The sequence below is a fragment of the Meles meles genome, chromosome 19 (assembly GCF_922984935.1).
Source record: "Meles meles chromosome 19, mMelMel3.1 paternal haplotype, whole genome shotgun sequence".
In the NCBI taxonomy this organism is placed as follows: domain Eukaryota; kingdom Metazoa; phylum Chordata; class Mammalia; order Carnivora; family Mustelidae; genus Meles; species Meles meles.
Genome location: NC_060084.1, coordinates 35,122,120 through 35,139,867, shown reverse-complemented (window position 1 = coordinate 35,139,867; position 17,748 = coordinate 35,122,120). Strand labels below are relative to the sequence as shown.

Here is a 17,748-nt window from a genome sequence, read left to right as displayed (position 1 = left end):
GAATATATTGCCAGGTTTTTTGTTGATACCCAAGATGGAGATTCTTTGTTACTTCTGGGTCTGGATGGGATGTATAGTTCCCCGATAGCCTTCCACTGATAACCTGCCTAGCTGGAAAGAATAGGAATGCTTCATTACTTATTCCCAGTTGGCCTCCACTTACATGATAAGGAAAGGGTGTAGTCGCCTTACAACTGGACATTAGTGAAAGTTGTGACTCTCCAGTGGACCTCCTCTGATGCCATCCCAGCAGGACAAGGAGGTTCATTTCATTACTGATGGGTAGGAGTGGAAATCTAGACTCTGTGTAATCTTCATGGTATGAGGAGGGGAGCCTTCTTACTACCTGTTGGGAATGAAAAGTCTTGGCTTCCTCCTTGGACTTTTGTGACACCATCAGAGCCGGGAGGGTTGGTGAATGTATGGTTCTTCATTATAGACTTAGAATGTAAAAGTCTAGGTTTTCTACTCAGCCTTTATAGGACTGGGTGGAGCTAAGTCTACAATTTTTTTCTGAATGGTTATTGTCTAAAAGTTTTTGCTAGGCTGCTCTTTTCCTCGTCCTTTGGCTAAAGAGAGCAGGCTTTTGTTGGGACTTTTTGTATATGCACCTACTGGCATTCCTAGTTGTTGGCTTCTTTAAGTCTGTTACATATGAGGCAAAAAAATGTTGTTCCTAGAATCCTCAGGTTCTTAGCCAGTCTGCCTTATTTCCATTTTCTGAGTCTTTTTATGTTTGCTCGAAAAGTGTCCAAGGTTTTTAGTTGTATTTAGTGAGAGGAATTAGGGAAAGTTATGTCTACTCCACCTTTCCATCCACGTATTTCAAAATAAGTTTCCCACCTTTCTCCATTCTTTCAAAATAAGTTTCCCTATCCTATAATTAAAGTAGTGCTTACTTGAGAACATTTCATGTAAACAACTCATAGAAAATGGGGATCATTGTGACATGAATAGCTTAGAACAGTGGTTCTCAATTTAAAACACATTCAAGCACCTAGAGGTCTTTTATTTTTATTTTTTAAAGGATTTTATTTATTTACTTGACAGAGACAGAGATCACAAGCAGGCAGAGAGGCAGGCAGAGAGAGGGGGAAGCAGGCCTCAATACCAGGACCATGGGATCATGACCTGAGCCGAAGGCAGAGGCTTAACCCACTGAGCCACCCAGGTGCCCAATACCTAGAGGGCTTTTAAACACTGATTGTTGGATTTGACTCCCAGAGAGGAGTGAGAACTGACATTTCTAGTAAGTTCCCGGAGAATGCTGCTGCTTTGGGGACCATACTTTTATAATCACTGCTTTAAAGAAATGCTTAGATGATGATAGACCATTATTTTCAAAAAATATTATTTTCAAAAGATTATTTTCAAAAGATATTAATGGCATATGTTGTTGCTTTAAGTAAAAACAAAAAAATTACAGTAAGTGCAATAAACTAGATATTTGATATAAAATATTTAAAGGTTAACATTTATAAGATGACAGTGTCTCCTTTTCTTCAATTTTTCTTTTTTTGGTTTTTTGGTTTTATTTTAAAGACTTTATTTGTCAGAGAGAGAGCTTACAAGCAGGGAGAGCAGCAGGCAGAGGAAGAAGCAGACTCCCCACTGAGCTAGGAGCCAGATGCAGGACTCCATCCCAGGACTGTGAGATCATAACCTGAGCCAAAGGCAGATGCTTAACTGACTGAGCCATCCAGATCCCAACAGTGTCACATTTTTAATGAAATTGGGATCTTTCCATTTTTCAGCACTATTGTATATGGCATTTGAGAGGTCAACTAGTACACATTTTATTTTATTTTATTTTTTAAAGATTTTATTTATTTATTTGACCGAGAGAGATCATAAGTAGGCAGAGAAGCAGGCAGAGGGAGTGAGAGGGAAGCAGGCTCCCTGCCGAGCAGAGAGCCCGATGTGGGACTCGATCCCAGGACCCTGAGATCATGACCCAAGCCGAAGGCAGCGGTCCAAACCACTGAGCCACCCAGGTGCCCCAGGAGTACACATTTTATACAAAGAGAAGAATGTGGCAAAAAATGAGAGTTGTTCTTTGAGTATAAAATAATACCTATTTTATTAGACCCTAAGCTAAGAGTGTTTGAATGGGTATATTAAGCTCTTACTAAACTCTGGTAAGTGTATGACATACAAGATCTTTTTTAAGGCTTAGTGTTGATGGCAGGAAAGCTCTATTAAATTGATCTGAACTAATGATGCCCCACCTGGTTATTATTGAGTACATGTCATCATAATACACCTTCCTCTAAAGTTCATCTTTTTTTTTCCTTGAGTTAGTGAATATAAATGATACTGGGATTAAAACTACTCCCATCAATAGTATGACTATTTGTCTAGATCAAGGTGAACTTAGAAATATTTTCCCCAGAAGATCACTAACCATAAAAAAGAAAAATTAAAATAGTGAAATGTCAGATTAGAGTCTCTTAGACATTATTTTTCTCATGGAAGTTATTATAAGTGTTAATAAAGAAACTTACTTGTGAATATTCATTAGATAATCGTTCTTATTTTGTAGCCAGATATCAGAATTCTAAAGGATTTTCTTTTCTCTTTTAGCTCTGTTGGCTTAGCAAAAGCAGCTCTAGAAGCAATTAATGGATTCAACCTCTTTGGCAATCAGGTAAAATAAAAACAAAACAGGAATATCAACAACAAACTGATTATTTTGTTGAATTGCATGATTAATTAATTTGGTCATTTTTCAGGTCATTCCTTATGATTGAAGAATGTCTGAAATCTATGTAGCAGCTCATGGTTGATCAACCTTTCCTTTGAATATGATTTGCCAGTTAAATCTTATTTTTCTAACTGAAAAACATTGCTTAATTTAAAAATGCCTTTTGAAAAAGAATTCTCATTTTCTTTGTTTGGTAACTTTACCCCCAAATCTCTTATTGCACTTTCACATTTTTATTTCTCTCTCTCTCTCTCTCTCTTAAGTAAGCTCTATGTCCATCATGGGGCTCAAACTCACAACCCCAAGATCAAGTGTTGCACACTCTACCGATTGAGCCAGCCGAGCACCCCGTTTTCACATTTTTAAATATTCTTGATATTATAAATCATATATTTTCTGTGTCAGTTCCCATGTTGATTTCAATATGATATATATCAATGTATATCTCACACAGAGGGGAATTTGCATAATATGTGCAGCCAAAGAATTGGAAACTTTGATCCTTGCTTAACCCTCAGTTAACTATAATTTTATGTTTAAATCTCTTTTTCTTTGGGATAAAAAGGAAATCCTGAGAGTTGCCTTAAATTTTCGTAAGATATTTAACCAATTTCTACACCTAATCAAGTGACCGTGGACTGATTTGTCAATAGAAGGCAATAATATGTAGGAATACAGGTTACTTTTCTCAATCAAGGAGTAGGCTAATTTTCTTTAGCAATCTCTGTGGATTTTTAAGATGGGAGGATAAAGGATGTTTCCGCTGATACTATGATTAACCCTAAGCTATTAAAATGCTAAGTCAGTGGAGATACATTTTAGGAACTTATTCAGATCTGCAAAATGTGGCATGGTTTCTGTTATGGCAGCTGTAATTTAATTACAGGTCTTGAATTTAATAAAGGTTCAAGTTGGCGTATGGCAAAAAGGAGTGACATTGTTTTTCAAGTCAGGAAATAGGATCATTGTCTGCTCTGTACCCCTACCAGTGAGCTCTATAACTTTGATACTAAGATCTAACGTAGAAGGTTTTCATACAATTAAAAAACAAATTAGTTTAGTACTTGGCAAAGATTAAATCCTCAGTGTTATCTCTCGTTACTATTAATGGATTAACGGTAATTCTAAAGAAAGGACATGAAGAGATTGGACTGAAAAACCTCTAGAGAGTGTCTCAAAGAGATGGAGAAGATTCATGGACTAAACCAGTAGTGTTACAGCAACAGTCTGAAAAGATGCAGGTCTTGCTTTTCTGTTCTCCATGGCCTCCCATATAGTGGCTGAGTATAGTTGTATGTTTAGGTTGGATGTTATGAAGTAGTGGTCAGCTCTTTTTTTGCAGCTGTGCCATCTCCTTTGGTATACTGGAATCTTAGCATATGTAGCTTACGTATCTTGTATATACCCCCTCCACCTATCCAGATACCCACACACATAATTGCACCTTTCCCAACTCCCTATCTCTCAGGGCTCTGCCTTCAGCCTGCTTTTCCCAGAAAGCTCTCAGAGATCTCTTAGCCATAACTCTAAAAGCACTGAACTGCTTTTTTATGCATTCTGATTTTGAGTTATAAGTATATTGCCGGTATCATTAACCAGCCATAATTTCTCAATCTTGACTGTGCATTGGAGTTATCTGAGGAACTTAACCAATACTGATGTGTGGGCTTTAGCTGTAGAGATTTGAATTGGTCTGGAGGAGGCCTGGGTATTGAAGTTTTCCTGTACTGCCCAGAAATTCTAATGCACAGCCAAGGATGGGAACAACTGCTCTAAGCAAGTTCATTCTTTTTTATTTTTTTTTAATTTAATTTATTTATTTGTCAGAACGAGAGCGAGAGAGAGAGCGAGCGTGAGCGTACAAGCAGAGGGGAGTGGCAGGCAGAGGGAGAAGCAGGCTCCTCACAGAGCAAGGAGCCCGATGCAGGACTTGATCCCAGAACCCTGGGATCAGGACCTGAGCTGAAGGCGGACACTTAACTGACTGAGCCACCCAGGCGTCCCAAAGCAGAGTTCATTCTTGACCTTGTTTAGCTTGTGTTTCTGGCAGAGTTATACACCAAATGTTCACTGACTGGACTATTCTTTGATTATTTCAGGTAGAAATTTAGACAAATAATGCTTTATTCCTGTAGCCACACAGATGTTACCTATTGCAAGTAGAACCCCTCTTCGTCTTCCTTTTTTTTTTTTTTCCTGGATAATCAGAGCTAGTTTTGCAAAGTCCCATCACTATAGCAATGAAATTCGAAAGGTACCTGCTAAACAGTACCACATTTAAAAATTATGTGATCTTTTTAGTGTTTCATCATCTTATAATATTGCTTCGTGTGCTTAAAAGAGCTGTGATCTCTAAAATCAGTAGCTAGAAAAAGAACTAATATAACAAAGAAATGTTTTTGTTCAAACAAAGAAACCTCTTCAAGTCATAGATCTTTGGAGCTGGAAGGGCCCTTTTCTCAAAATGAATGGTCAGAGAGTTGAGATGGCTTTTCGCAGTTCATGAAACAGAGGCAAACCCAGGAATTAAACCAAAGCCATTTGCTAATGAATCTGGAATATCAGCTATTAGTACAGGAAATCATGGATCTTGAATGCTTCCCACCTTTAGAGGTGTCAACGATGCTAAATCTTGGAAAACTCTTAAGGCTTTTCTTTCTTTTTTGAATGAAATTAAAATTTTTACTAAAATAGAATTGATATATAACATTAATTTCAGGTCTGTGACAATGACTAGATATTTGTACATGTTGCAAAATAATCACCACATTAATTCTAATTAATCAACTATCATCTGCCAACATACATAGGTAGAATTTTTTTTTCTTGTGATAGGAGATTTTAAGATCTATTTACTTAGCAACACTCAAATATACAAAATACATATTATTAACTATAATCACCATGCTGAACATTACATCCCCAAGATTTATCTTATAACTGAGAGTTTGTACATTTGACCGCACTATTTTTTTCTTAATTATTGAACTTTCGAAGGAGGAATCCATATATTGAACAATGTAAAAGGCTTGCCTTTTGCCCTTTATGTACTTCAGTGTATAAGATGAATGTTAATTCTTATTTTTATGGGAATTATTGAGTGGGAAAAGCTTTTCATTTTCATTATGACTATCATGCGTTTCTACTTCCTTTCTTTTTTAAAATATTAGACTTGCTTTATTATTCAAGGAAAAACCCATTATTTAAATACTCGATGAATAAAATCTTTAAAAAAAAAAAACGGGGGGAGGGAACACCTGGGCAGTTCAACTGGTTAAGCGTCTTCCTTCGACTCAGGTCATGGTCCCAAGGTGCTGTAGTCAAGTCCTACGTTGGACTCCCTGCTAAGCAGGGAGTATGCTTCTCCCTCTGCCCACTGCTCCGCCTTCTTGTGCTCTCTCTCTCTCTCTCTTTCTGACAAATAAATAAATAAAATTTTTTTAAAAAATAAAATAAAATGTTTACTCTGAAACTATTTTCAAAACTTATTTTCTTTTGTGAGAGAATACCTAAGAAAAAGGTATGATAAAATGGCCTAATTTCTTTACTGAAAAGTTTATAATAAAGGCTAGTTTCTAGCATTTAGAAATAAAACTCATAATCCTCAATGTGAGAATTACATATTTCATGATGATTTCAAAATATATCCTGTATAAATATGATGACAATATACAGAAATATTATTAGATGTAATACTTAAATAAATCATAATTTACACTCAGCAAATGTCGTTGGCATTGTTAGCAACAGTTTCATGATTCCTGGGTCTGAGTCTCAGCTCTGCTCTTCTAAAACCCTGAGAATTAACTCTTTCTGTAGTTTGAAAATTCCTTTATGTGAGTAGGATCTTTTGTAGAGAAAAGAAGCATGGCTTGTGGGAAGGGCTGCTAGAGGCTACTGTTTGGTCAGTATGTAAAAGCTGGCTATTTATACACCCATGGCCACCCATAGCCATGGTACAGAGGGGTAAGGCCGATCAGCAAATATTGTTTCTGTAAGAAAACAGATTCCCAGGATCTATCGCAAAGCTAAGAGATAACCTGATACTGAACTAGGGAAGACTGTGGTGTCATCAGAGTGGGGTTGGTTTTGTTTTCAGAAGAATGGAAATGATTTAATGTATAGTAGATATAGTAACCAGTTTCATTTTTTTATTCTTTGTTGCTGGATGAAGCCAGCAAGCCCATTAGCTCAGGTTCAGAGAAGTGATTAATGAGGAAAGAAAGACCCAGACAGTCCTTCAAATCATTTCACTTTGAATTGAAACTAAAGAGATCAGTATGTCTTATAGCCATAGATGTCACCCTTGGTACCATCTCAGATGTTTGTTGTGGTCATGAAGCCTGGGGTAGATGGTTCCGTGCAGCTCTTATCCACCACTGAAACTGAAGTTCCCATGATGGTAGTCAGGTTGAAACAAATTCTAGTGTATTTACTAGGACACAATTGCAGAAACTCAATTTGGGGATTAAAGTTTGAACTACCAGTCATTAAATATGTTCTTTTGCTGTTGTTGAGATATTATGGTAGAATTGTGATGATTTCAGGAAATGGAAGATGAAAATAAAATATCCAGAGCTAATCAGGTATTTTGCAATGACATATATATATATATAAAACATCCTTTCATATAATGTGTCTTTAACTGGCGAAATTAAGCTACTAACAGATGAGCTGAGGCCAGAATCTAAAAGGTGATGACTGGAGAGATTGCTCATATTATGAAAAGTGTTCAAAGTAATGGAGACATATGTAGCTTCCTTTCAAGTTTACAGTCCTAAAATTAATGTGTCTGATAATTTAAGGAAGGTGATAATTCCATATGTAGGTTTTCCTTGATGGCTTTTAGAAAAAGTTGCTTCTGATTAGGAATAGTGACCCAAGGCCTTGGATGAATTTTATTCTCCTGTAAATCTGAGTTATATACCTAAAGCATGGTGTATTTTTTTTTTGACATTTTTAATTTATTTATTTTTTCAGCGTAACAGTATTCATTGAAGCATGGTGTATTTTTTAAGAGGTTAGCCAAACAATACAGTTAACTAACCTTGATCTCAGTGTTAAAATATGGTAAAATTATGAGATTGTTTTTCCTTTTGTGCATATTTCTTAGAAGGTGGCAGAGAAAGAGACCTGAAACAAATACTTTGAATTTAGGTTAATAAGCCATTGATTTTGGCCAGAAAATAGAAGTTGGCGGTTTGTATTAATCAGATAATGTCAGGAATTGCCAAACTTGCCATTTCACGTCATTATTTATAAGTTTCCCTACTTAGATTGTATCTTTTAAAAATTCAATTCAAGGCAGGCTGATTTGGCATGCAATTAACTTTATTACCAGCCTAAAGATAAACCATAAATCTAATTTTCTATACTCACAGATTCCCAACATCTCATACCCATTTATTTCTCTGTTCCTTTATTTTAACCACCCTCCTTGCTCCTCTTTCCTCCAAAATTCATCATTCTAGTTACCTTCTCCAGAAAGTCCCCCAAGTTCCCTATTGTTTTTCTCCTATTAATTTAAGAAGTTTATTATCATTAGTAGTATTTCATCTAAGCCAGTCATTTGGTACATAGTTGTGTATTGCCATGTGCTATCTTTTTTTTTTTTTTTTGCTTGTTATTTGTATTGCTTAGGGACTGTGTATCACCAGGGTCAGTTCCTTGAGAGAAGAGATCAAGTCCTATCTTGTTTGTTTTTCTCGAAGGAGAGAGCACTTGACTCTGACAATGGTAGCTACTATATCAAGCTTTTGTTGGGCTCAATTTTGTGGATAGAGATGAGTAGTTGAGACTTTCAAATTGTAGGAAGGAACAGTTTAGCATTAATCTCATTGTTGAGAGTCAGCTTCACTCATTCGTTGTTCATTTATTATCAGAATTAAGAGAGATTTAAGAAATGATACCATGAATGAAAAATTATTCTATTTTATGAGCTAATATTCATGTATGAACAGGTTAACAGGAAAAATATACATATATCAAATCTAATATTTGGATGTAGGACCCAGTAGTCCTAGATTTGGGGTGTCAGTCTAGGTGATTGATTTGAGGTATTTTAGTTTCAGGGTGAATACATCTTTGAAGCTGGTGTAAATTTGGACGATATTTTCATGAAAGTTATGAGTTCTCTTCTTCCTTTCTCCATGTATTTTTCTGAGTATTCTCTTATAGTGGAAGTAGTCTTTGTATTCCAGTTTCACTTCCAATGTTTTCAAAATATTTAGCTCCCCAATAAAAGAACAAAACCATGTTTACTTATAACTATGCCCTTGAATATGGAACGTACTAATGGCTAAATAGTAAACTTTTAAAAACTTAGTTATCAGACCAATTGCCATTTTTTTGTTCCACCTTTTTTTGTTTAAGTTTTTGGTTCTTACATGAAAAATATTTTTTAATGTGGGAATTGTATAACTCAGTGGTTAAGATGTGAGCTACTCTGTCAAAACCTGATTTTTAAACCCTTGCTCGGTTAAGCTAGGAGTTAGCATCTTCTTCATTAAAATGGGGATAATAATATCTACATTTTGGGGATTAAGTGAGATAATCCATGTGAAGCATAAAGAACAGTGCTTATCATGAATACTAGCTAGCATCATATGAATTATTATTATTAGAGATGTTCCTATCTTCATATTTTAATCAAATGGTTTTTACAGTAGCTTTAATTCCAGATTGTATCTAAGTTTGTATAGATTGATCATACAATCAGTGTTCTTTTTAAGACTTATAATTCAGATTTCGTGCATCCTAATTAATTCTTCCTTTATTCCTTGCTAAAAATGCTAGTTAACCTATTTTTATCTTTATTGAAACAAATATCCTTAATTGATTAGTTGTCTTGTAATCACTACATTTTGAATTATAAAAGACTAAGAAGAAATAGGGAAAATGTAAGAATAACATTTATATTTTATGATTATAAAATTAATGTTTATTGTAAGAAATTTGAGGATTACTGAAAATATAAAAAAGAAAATTAAAATCTTCTGTAATGACACTCTCAAATGCAACCAATGTTAATATGTTTGTGAGATTTCTTACAGCCAAAATGTACAGCATTCTACATGTTCTTTTTTCTTGATTTAGGAAATGTTTTGTTTTGTCTTTTTTCTCTCGTTCCAGGGCTGCTCTTGGTCGGTTATATTTGTGGATCTCGATGCTCACAATCGTAATAGGCAAACTTTGTGTTCACTGTTACCCAGAGAATCAAGATCTCATGTGAGATATTTTTATAATAAACGAATATGAACTACTATTTATGATTGCTTCCTCAAGAAAGTTCTTAAAATGTTATAGGTTGCCAGAAGAGATGAGGAGCGAGAAATGTTGCCCTTCAGTCCACTGTCTTGTGGAGGTTTCATTCAGGAAGTGGGGAAAGCTGTGGGCAAACCTACTTCGTCCGTGGCTCTTCTGTAGAACTATAGAAAACTAGACCTATTTTTTGAGGGGGGGGGTGTAGAGAGTAGCAACATTATACCAAAATGAATTTTTTGGTCATAGAATATTAGAAAAATGTTTTTCATGATTTATATTTCTTTTGAATATCAAAATTACCTGCTTTGTTTCTTTTCTCTCATGTGATTCATCTTTAAACTTTTGTATGCCTATAATACCTGATTACAGATTTTTCTAGGGGCTATTTGTAGCCCTATTCTTAGAAAACACCCCAAATAAAATAATTATTTAAAAAGTACAATTTGGGGGCTCAGTGGGTTAAATCTTTGCCCTCAGCTCATGTCATGATCTCAGGGTCCTGTAATCGAGCCCTGCATCGGGCTCTCTGTTTGGCAGGGAGCCTGCTTCCCCCATTCTCTCTTTGCCTGCCTCTCTGCCGACTTGTAATCTCTGTTTGTCAAATAAATAAATAAAATCTTTAAAAATTAAAAAAAAAATAAGAAGTACAATTTCATAGAAATAACATGAGGTTATAATCAAACAGAACTCAAAAATAAGCCAGTAATAATATAATATCCACTCATTATTTCACCACTCAATTATAGTTTTAGGATGATAGCATTTGAGTTTATATGTTTCCATACATTTTTATGTATATATGTAGTATTATTCTTATTTTATAAAACTGGAAGACTATTATTTATAATGCTTGGTAACCTCGTTCTATGAATGGACATATTTCCCTATTTATAAACATTTCTACAATATAAATTTTAATGGCTGCTAATTTACTCAGCTAATTGTTGGACATTCAGTTTATTTTCTGTTTTTTACCATTATAAACCAATGTTATGACAGACCAAGTCATAATTAGTAATTATCAGTGTTATATTTTCACACACTGCCTTAATTAATATCTTTGCATCCAGTGTTGAATCTTGAAAATACCCCTTATTAATGGATAAAGTTTTATTGGTTCACCAAACCATGTCATATAAATGTCTGTCTGTCCCTTGGAGCACAGCAATCTCACTGTCAGTTAGATAACCTTATTGACTTTTCATCTCCCTGATTCTCCTTCGGCTATGTTGATCATATCACTGCAGGCATTTACATTCCCTTCTTTTTCTTATGCCTCCAGAACACAGATGCTGCCCTACTACCCTGCATCAGTTATCCTGCATTTGCCCTGGATGATGAAGCTTTGTTTAGCCAGACACTTGATAAAGTGGTTAGAAAATTAAAAGGTAAATATGGATTTAAGCGTTTCTTGAGAGACGGATATAGAACATCATTGGAAGATCCCAACAGACGCTACTACAAACCAGCTGAAATTAAGGTATCAAAAAATATTTCATATCATAACAGAGTAGTCAAAAGCACCGATTTAGGAAACAGACTTCTTGGGTTTGAACTCTGGCTCTGCCAGTTACTAGCTATTTGGCCTTGGGCAAGTTAATAAACCTCTGTGTGTTTAATATTTTTCATTGGTAAAATAATAATCACTACTATTATTTGTCCTGTTACTGAGGTTCTTATGAGGATTAAATGAGTTAACATATGTCTAAAAGTGCTTCAAATGGTTCTTGACACAGAGTAAGTGATAAGCATTAGCCTTACTGGCAGTGAGGCCCATTTGCTCATATTGGGCTGGGGTGATTCATTGGATGAATAATTTTTCGACTGAACTTTCAGTACTTTGCCTATCTGCTCCATACTGTATGCCTTATATAATAGAAAATACCAATTTGTGATTCAACTTTCAATCTCTTAAGTAAATGCTCTTTTGTTTCTATTTCACTTAGACATTTCCCTTTGAAATATAGTCCTCTAAATTTTCAGTTTTAAAACATTTATTTCAAATGCACATACATACCATTTTACCTAGGTTTATTGTAGGAATTTTTAAGCTGTTCAGAAAACTGTAACATTCAAAAAAAGGGTAAACATCCATCCACATTGCTGAAGGTTTTCCTTTAGTGGTATAGATTGACAATTATTTTTGTTAGCATGGTCATAACTTTAAAGATAGATAGGGACTTATGAATCTCTCATTTTATAGAATAAAATGTTTAGGCAAGATTGTACCTTATAATTTGTTAGGCAGTTAAATACCACTCTTTTATTATTTAGTACACACTTAGTTTTGCTGGATAATTAGAGAAACTATTTATCATCTTATTTAATTTAACAACTGACTATCATCTAGAAGCATTAGGAGCCATGTTGTTGTGTACATATTTGAAACTTTACAGCAGTCTGTTAGGTTGAGTCAAAAGATCCATTTATTTCTTAAACACCTTCAGATATTTCTTCTCTACTTAATACATTTCCTGAGCTGATTTGTAGCACTTACATTGGAATTGGACCTGCTGTAACTACCACCCTGCAAATTTTCATCTTTGGATCAGTCCAGTAGAGGTTCTGTGTCCGTGTACCTGCTGGTGAGCACCAGCGTGGAAAGCCACAGCTATACTCAGATGCCACCCCAGCTTCAGAACACCCATCTTGGTTCAGTCCTCACTGTTGATTTCACCGCTTGTCAGTACTGCTGTGTGACTCTGCCAGGAACTCCCTTACAAGCTTTTCCAGCTTTTTCCCTATTTGTATTCAAGTTCCCAGACTTTCCTTCTTACTGCATAGCCTTTCATTTCTATTTGTCCTCCTCCACTGCACCTCGCCTTCATCCATTCCTGCCTCCATCTCTATCTCACAGAAGGTGCTTTCTGTTCTTCATCCTTGAGCTAACCCTCCATATGTACACCCCATCCTCTTCTCTTTTACTTCTTGGGTTTCTTACTCTCTCATTTGTTTTCTTTCTTCTCTGATAGAAGGATGTCTGTCTCTATCTCTATTTTTCCTCCTCATCTTCCTCAGTTCTCCCTTCCTTCTGTCTTGCTCTCCCCAACTCCAGTCAGCTTTTTTCCCTCAGCATAAGCACAGTGGTGTTCATTTAAAACCCAAACCAAAACCTTTACTTCTCTCTTCCTCCAGTCCTCTCCCTCTCCTTATAGCCACACTTCTGAAAAGCATAGTCTGTTCTCAGTGTGTCTCCTTGTTTGCCTCCTACTCACTGCTTCATGTTATACTCCGCTTTGTCTTTAATACTTTCCAGTAGCCCTGATGGCTTCAGTCAGTTTAGGTCACTGGGTAGTGGAGGATTTTCTGACCTTCTGTCACTGAATATCTCCTTGGCATTTGTATGTTTTCATTGAGTCTTCTTTCTTGGAATATTCTCCATTTTCTGTGATTGCATTCTTCCTAATCCTCTTCTGTCATTGTCTTTTCAGGTTCTTCTTCTTCTACCTCCTAAACATTGCTCTTCTCCCAAGTTTCATCCTTAGTCCTATTCTTTTTTCATGCTATCCATGCAATCATAGCTTCACCTATCACTCTTAACCCCAGATCTCCTTCTCCCCTTGGGTGTACTGTGTGTATCCAGCTGCCTTTTGGACATCCTTACTTGAATGTCCTTTAGTCTGCTTCGGCTCAAGTCCCACTCTTTTGCCCAAGCCCCAAACCTGAGAGTCATTCTAGGCTTTTCTGTCTCATTTAGCTCTCTTTGTCACTCCCCAGGCCTAGCGGATTTAACTTCCTTTAAATCTTAATGTCTGTCCCTTCCTCTCTATTAACTCCTTGGTTTAGGCTAGTGAGTCATAAGCAAAGGATTTTGCGCCGCAGGAGACATTTGACAATATCAGTAGACACTTTTCATTGTCACAACTTAGTGGGTGCTACTGGCATCTGGAAGGTAGAGGCCAAAGATGCTAGTAAAGATTCTGCGCTGCATAGAACAGCCTCTACAACAAAGAATTATTTGGCCCAAAATGTCAGTAGTGCTGAAATTGAGAAACCTCAGTTTAGGCTATCATATTTTCTCTTTGGATTGCTTCCAAGTAGCCTTCCAGCTGGTCTCCTTTTTCTTGCCCCAAAACTCTCTTCAGTACTGCCAGCTTTCCAACTAGTAAGTAAATCTGATGAGTAAATCTGATTCTGCTCAGTATTCATCAGTGCTTTCCTGTCACTTCCAGATCAAAGTCTCAGTCTTTTAGCATGATTCCCAGGTCCTTCCTGATCTGGCTGGCCTGGGCCGGGCCATCTCTTGGGCATTAATTTCCTCGATTTCTTGCTTGCTTGTTCCAAAAATACTGAATTGCTGGTTATTTCTTTAGCAAACTTTGTCCTTCCATGCATCTGTAATTTGTACTATTGCTTTCTCTGCACAGAGTTCCCCAAAGAAATCCATCAAGTCTTAATTGAAACATCTCCTTTACTATTATCCCTTCCCAACCCTTGGGCAGACTCAGGTGTTTCCTTTCCTGTATTCCTGATGTACCATGTATAAACATTTCATATAATACTATAGTAGTTTATTTACATGCCTGACTCCCCACTAGGCTAGGAGCGCTTGAGGGCAGGTTCTCTATTTATTTGCCTTCATAGCCCTCTGTCTAATTGGTGCCAGGCATTACTAAGTACTTAGTAAATATTTATTGAATGAATGATTACTGTGTGATGGATTAAATGACTGAGATTTTGAGTAACAAGAGTTCTAAGAATTTTTTTAAAAGCAGTTAAACTACTTATATCAGTCTAATTTTGTTATTACTATATATTTCTATGTATATCCTATATGCTATAATTGATTATACTATACAGTATAATCTATATACTTCTATATATCTTTGTTCTAACAATCATTCTATATATAATTAATATATTTATTCTAATTAATATAATTGTTCTAACTAATATAATTAACTTCAGTGAAATTTTTAATATTTTATTTTATGTTTTAGCTATTTGATGGCATTGAATGTGAATTTCCCATATTTTTCCTTTACATGATGATTGATGGTAAGTGAGCTTTTCTAAAATTTAAACTACGGGATATAAGTGGTTTAAAGAAAAGCAGATGAAATATGATGCTTTCAGCTAGCGAAATAGACTATCCTTCAGTGATGTTAACTGCTCTGCATTTTTATATGCTACTCTTCTGCTTTCTGGGTGAATATTAAATCATTTAAAGAGTTCAAAAATACTTTGAAGTATTTAAGAAATACAAATATATTTTCATATTTGCAAAGAGAAATTTTTATCAATAGTAATAATGGATATTGTAACCTTTGACATTGTGAATATCTATAACATTTACATTTAAGAGTAGAGAAATTTCAATTAAAATTCAATAATCAGTTCTAAATGTAAACATGACCTAAAAACAATTTCATGGAATAATATACATATTTGCATTACTTTTTTCCAATTTTATTTTTATCATTTATATGCAAAATTAACAAAATAATTATAACTGGGCTAGTAGATTTTTTCCTTTCTTTTTTTTTTTTTTAGAGAGAGCGAGTGGAGGGGGAGGGGCAGAGGGAGAAGGGAGTTTTTTTGGGGGGGGGTTTCTATTCTTATTTATTTATTTATTTATTTATTTTTTCAGCGTAACAGTATTCATTGCTTTTGCACAACACCCAGTGCTCCATGCAATACATGCCCTCCCTATTACCCACCACCTGGTTCCCCCAACCTCCCACCCCCGCCCCTTCAAAACCCTCAGGTTGTTTTTCAGAGTCCATAGTCTCTTATGGTTCGCCTCCCGAGAAGGGAGATCTTAACTAGGCTCCATACCCAGCACGGAGCCCAGCATGGGGCTTGATCTCACAACCCTGAGATCATGACCTGAACCTCAATCAAGAGTTGAACGCTTAAACAACTTAGCTATCCAGCTGCCCCATGGACTAATCAAGTTTTCTAAGGCAAAATTTCTGTGGTACTTATTGAGCTCATATGCTATTGGTTTTTATATTTTAAATTTTAGGAGTTTTTAGAGGCAATCCCAAACAAGTAAAGGAGTATCAGGATCTTCTGACTCCAGTACTTCATCAGACCACAGAAGGTATAGTTGGATTGTTTTTCAAGAAATTCTTCCTAATATTTCCTAAATGTTACTTTGAAATGTATAAGTTATTCCTTTTTAAATATAATTTATATTAAATTATAAAAAATGGAGCCTTGAATGAATTGTAAGGAATAATCTATTAATTTCTTATTATTATAAGTGTGTTTTTATAAAAGGAGTTCATTGGGCAAGACAAGGTTGAAGAATAAATTTAGGTTATTATGGTGTAGTAATTACAAAATACTTTTCCAGGTGGGCAAAGTTTCTTGCTCTGCTACCTACTATGAAACTCCTTCACTCTGTGAATTATGACAGTAATATAGAGTAGCTGTTTTCTCTCCCAATCATCAGAGATGCTATGTTCAGGTGAATGCTGCCCCCTCCAGAGGGCTACCTTAAGAGGTTCTGCCATAGCCTAAAGGTACTACTACTGCTGGGAACAGATTGGCCTCATCTTTGGAGTTACTTCTTGGACCTTTAGCATATTATTTTGAATGTCAGCCTAGTGCTAATGATTCGTCCTTTGAGGATGGGTTTAATACTTTAGAAGTGGCTAAAAGACTCTTACAAGTAGTATATTGGTTTTAGTTAAACACCAGCAGGGCCCATAAAAGAATATAACTGATTTTCAGGATGACTAGAAAACTAATAGTTCCAAAGAAGAAGCTCTAGATTCTCTAGATTCTTTGGAGCTCTAGATTCTTTGGAGATTAGTATTAGTAAAATAAGAACATATTCTCTTAAGTAAATAACTTTGAAAACCTTTATCTGAAAGTGAAAAATCACGATGTATGGCTAAAAAATGGGTGGTCCTATGGACCCTTTCCACAAACTTGGAATTACAACACTGGGCCTCACTCCTCCCTCAGGAGAAGTTTGTGATATTTTTTACAGTTTTCCACAAGTATTTTCAAATAAAAACTTCACAGTGTGTGCTCACCCTTTAAAATACTTGTAATGTTAAGGTAGCAAAATATTGGATAAACCTTGAATTCCAAATAAATATTAATTTTTGAAACCAGTTATTTATATCTTTATGCTCCAAATAGTAATTTATCCAATGTGACAAATAATGTAATTCATGCTGTAATGAATATAATGTTTGAAATCCAATCCCTTGAATCAGATCTGTTAGTATTCAGTGGTAGATCATTGATGCATTGAGGGGGTAGTTTAGTGTACAACAGTTTAGTCTTTGTCATGTTCAGACAGTGATGTTCAAACTCTTCTTTGTATATCAAAGATCTTTTTACTGGTTTTAGATACAAATATCACTATTGATTGCCTTTCTGAAAGGAGCTCAAGGAATGGAAAAGGCAGAATTCTAGGTCGGTCACTATGGTCTCAGGATCCCAGGAGACACAGAAACAACCAGGGTGCCTGAACCAATAGGGTGTCCAAGCAGTGGAGTGGGGAAAATGGTTATAGTCAGCGAGCCCAAGAGGGACTCTCAGCTCAGGTCACCATAAACTATGAGCAAGGCCAGTAGCGAGACCACTCTTTGCCTGCACACCAGAAAAAGACTGGGACATGTGGGCCACGTTACCAACCCCTGGGAGGGTCCAAAGGGCTGCACCATGACCAGGCAACAGCTCTCAGGGTGGCAGCAGCTCTGGAAAGGACAATAAAGCAGAACCCAGCTGGCACCTGGGAGTAATGGAGGAGGGTGTACGTGTGCAAGCCCACAGATACAGTCCCAAAGACACAAAGTGCAGAAATGCTCGTGGGTCTC

General features: G+C 36.0%; 1 protein-coding gene across 3 annotated transcripts in view; it reads left to right on the top strand.

Annotated features, from left to right (window-relative positions):
* Positions 1–17,748, top strand: part of PHKB (phosphorylase kinase regulatory subunit beta) — a 249,812-nt gene that overhangs the window by 120,803 nt on the left and 111,261 nt on the right. For all 3 annotated transcript variants that reach the window (XM_045988942.1, XM_045988940.1, XM_045988941.1), the window contains 5 exons: positions 2,584–2,647; positions 9,836–9,931; positions 11,250–11,447; positions 14,908–14,965; positions 15,936–16,013. In XM_045988942.1, coding sequence (XP_045844898.1) covers positions 2,584–2,647; positions 9,836–9,931; positions 11,250–11,447; positions 14,908–14,965; positions 15,936–16,013 — 494 coding nt within the window. The remainder of the gene's footprint in view (positions 1–2,583; positions 2,648–9,835; positions 9,932–11,249; positions 11,448–14,907; positions 14,966–15,935; positions 16,014–17,748) is intronic.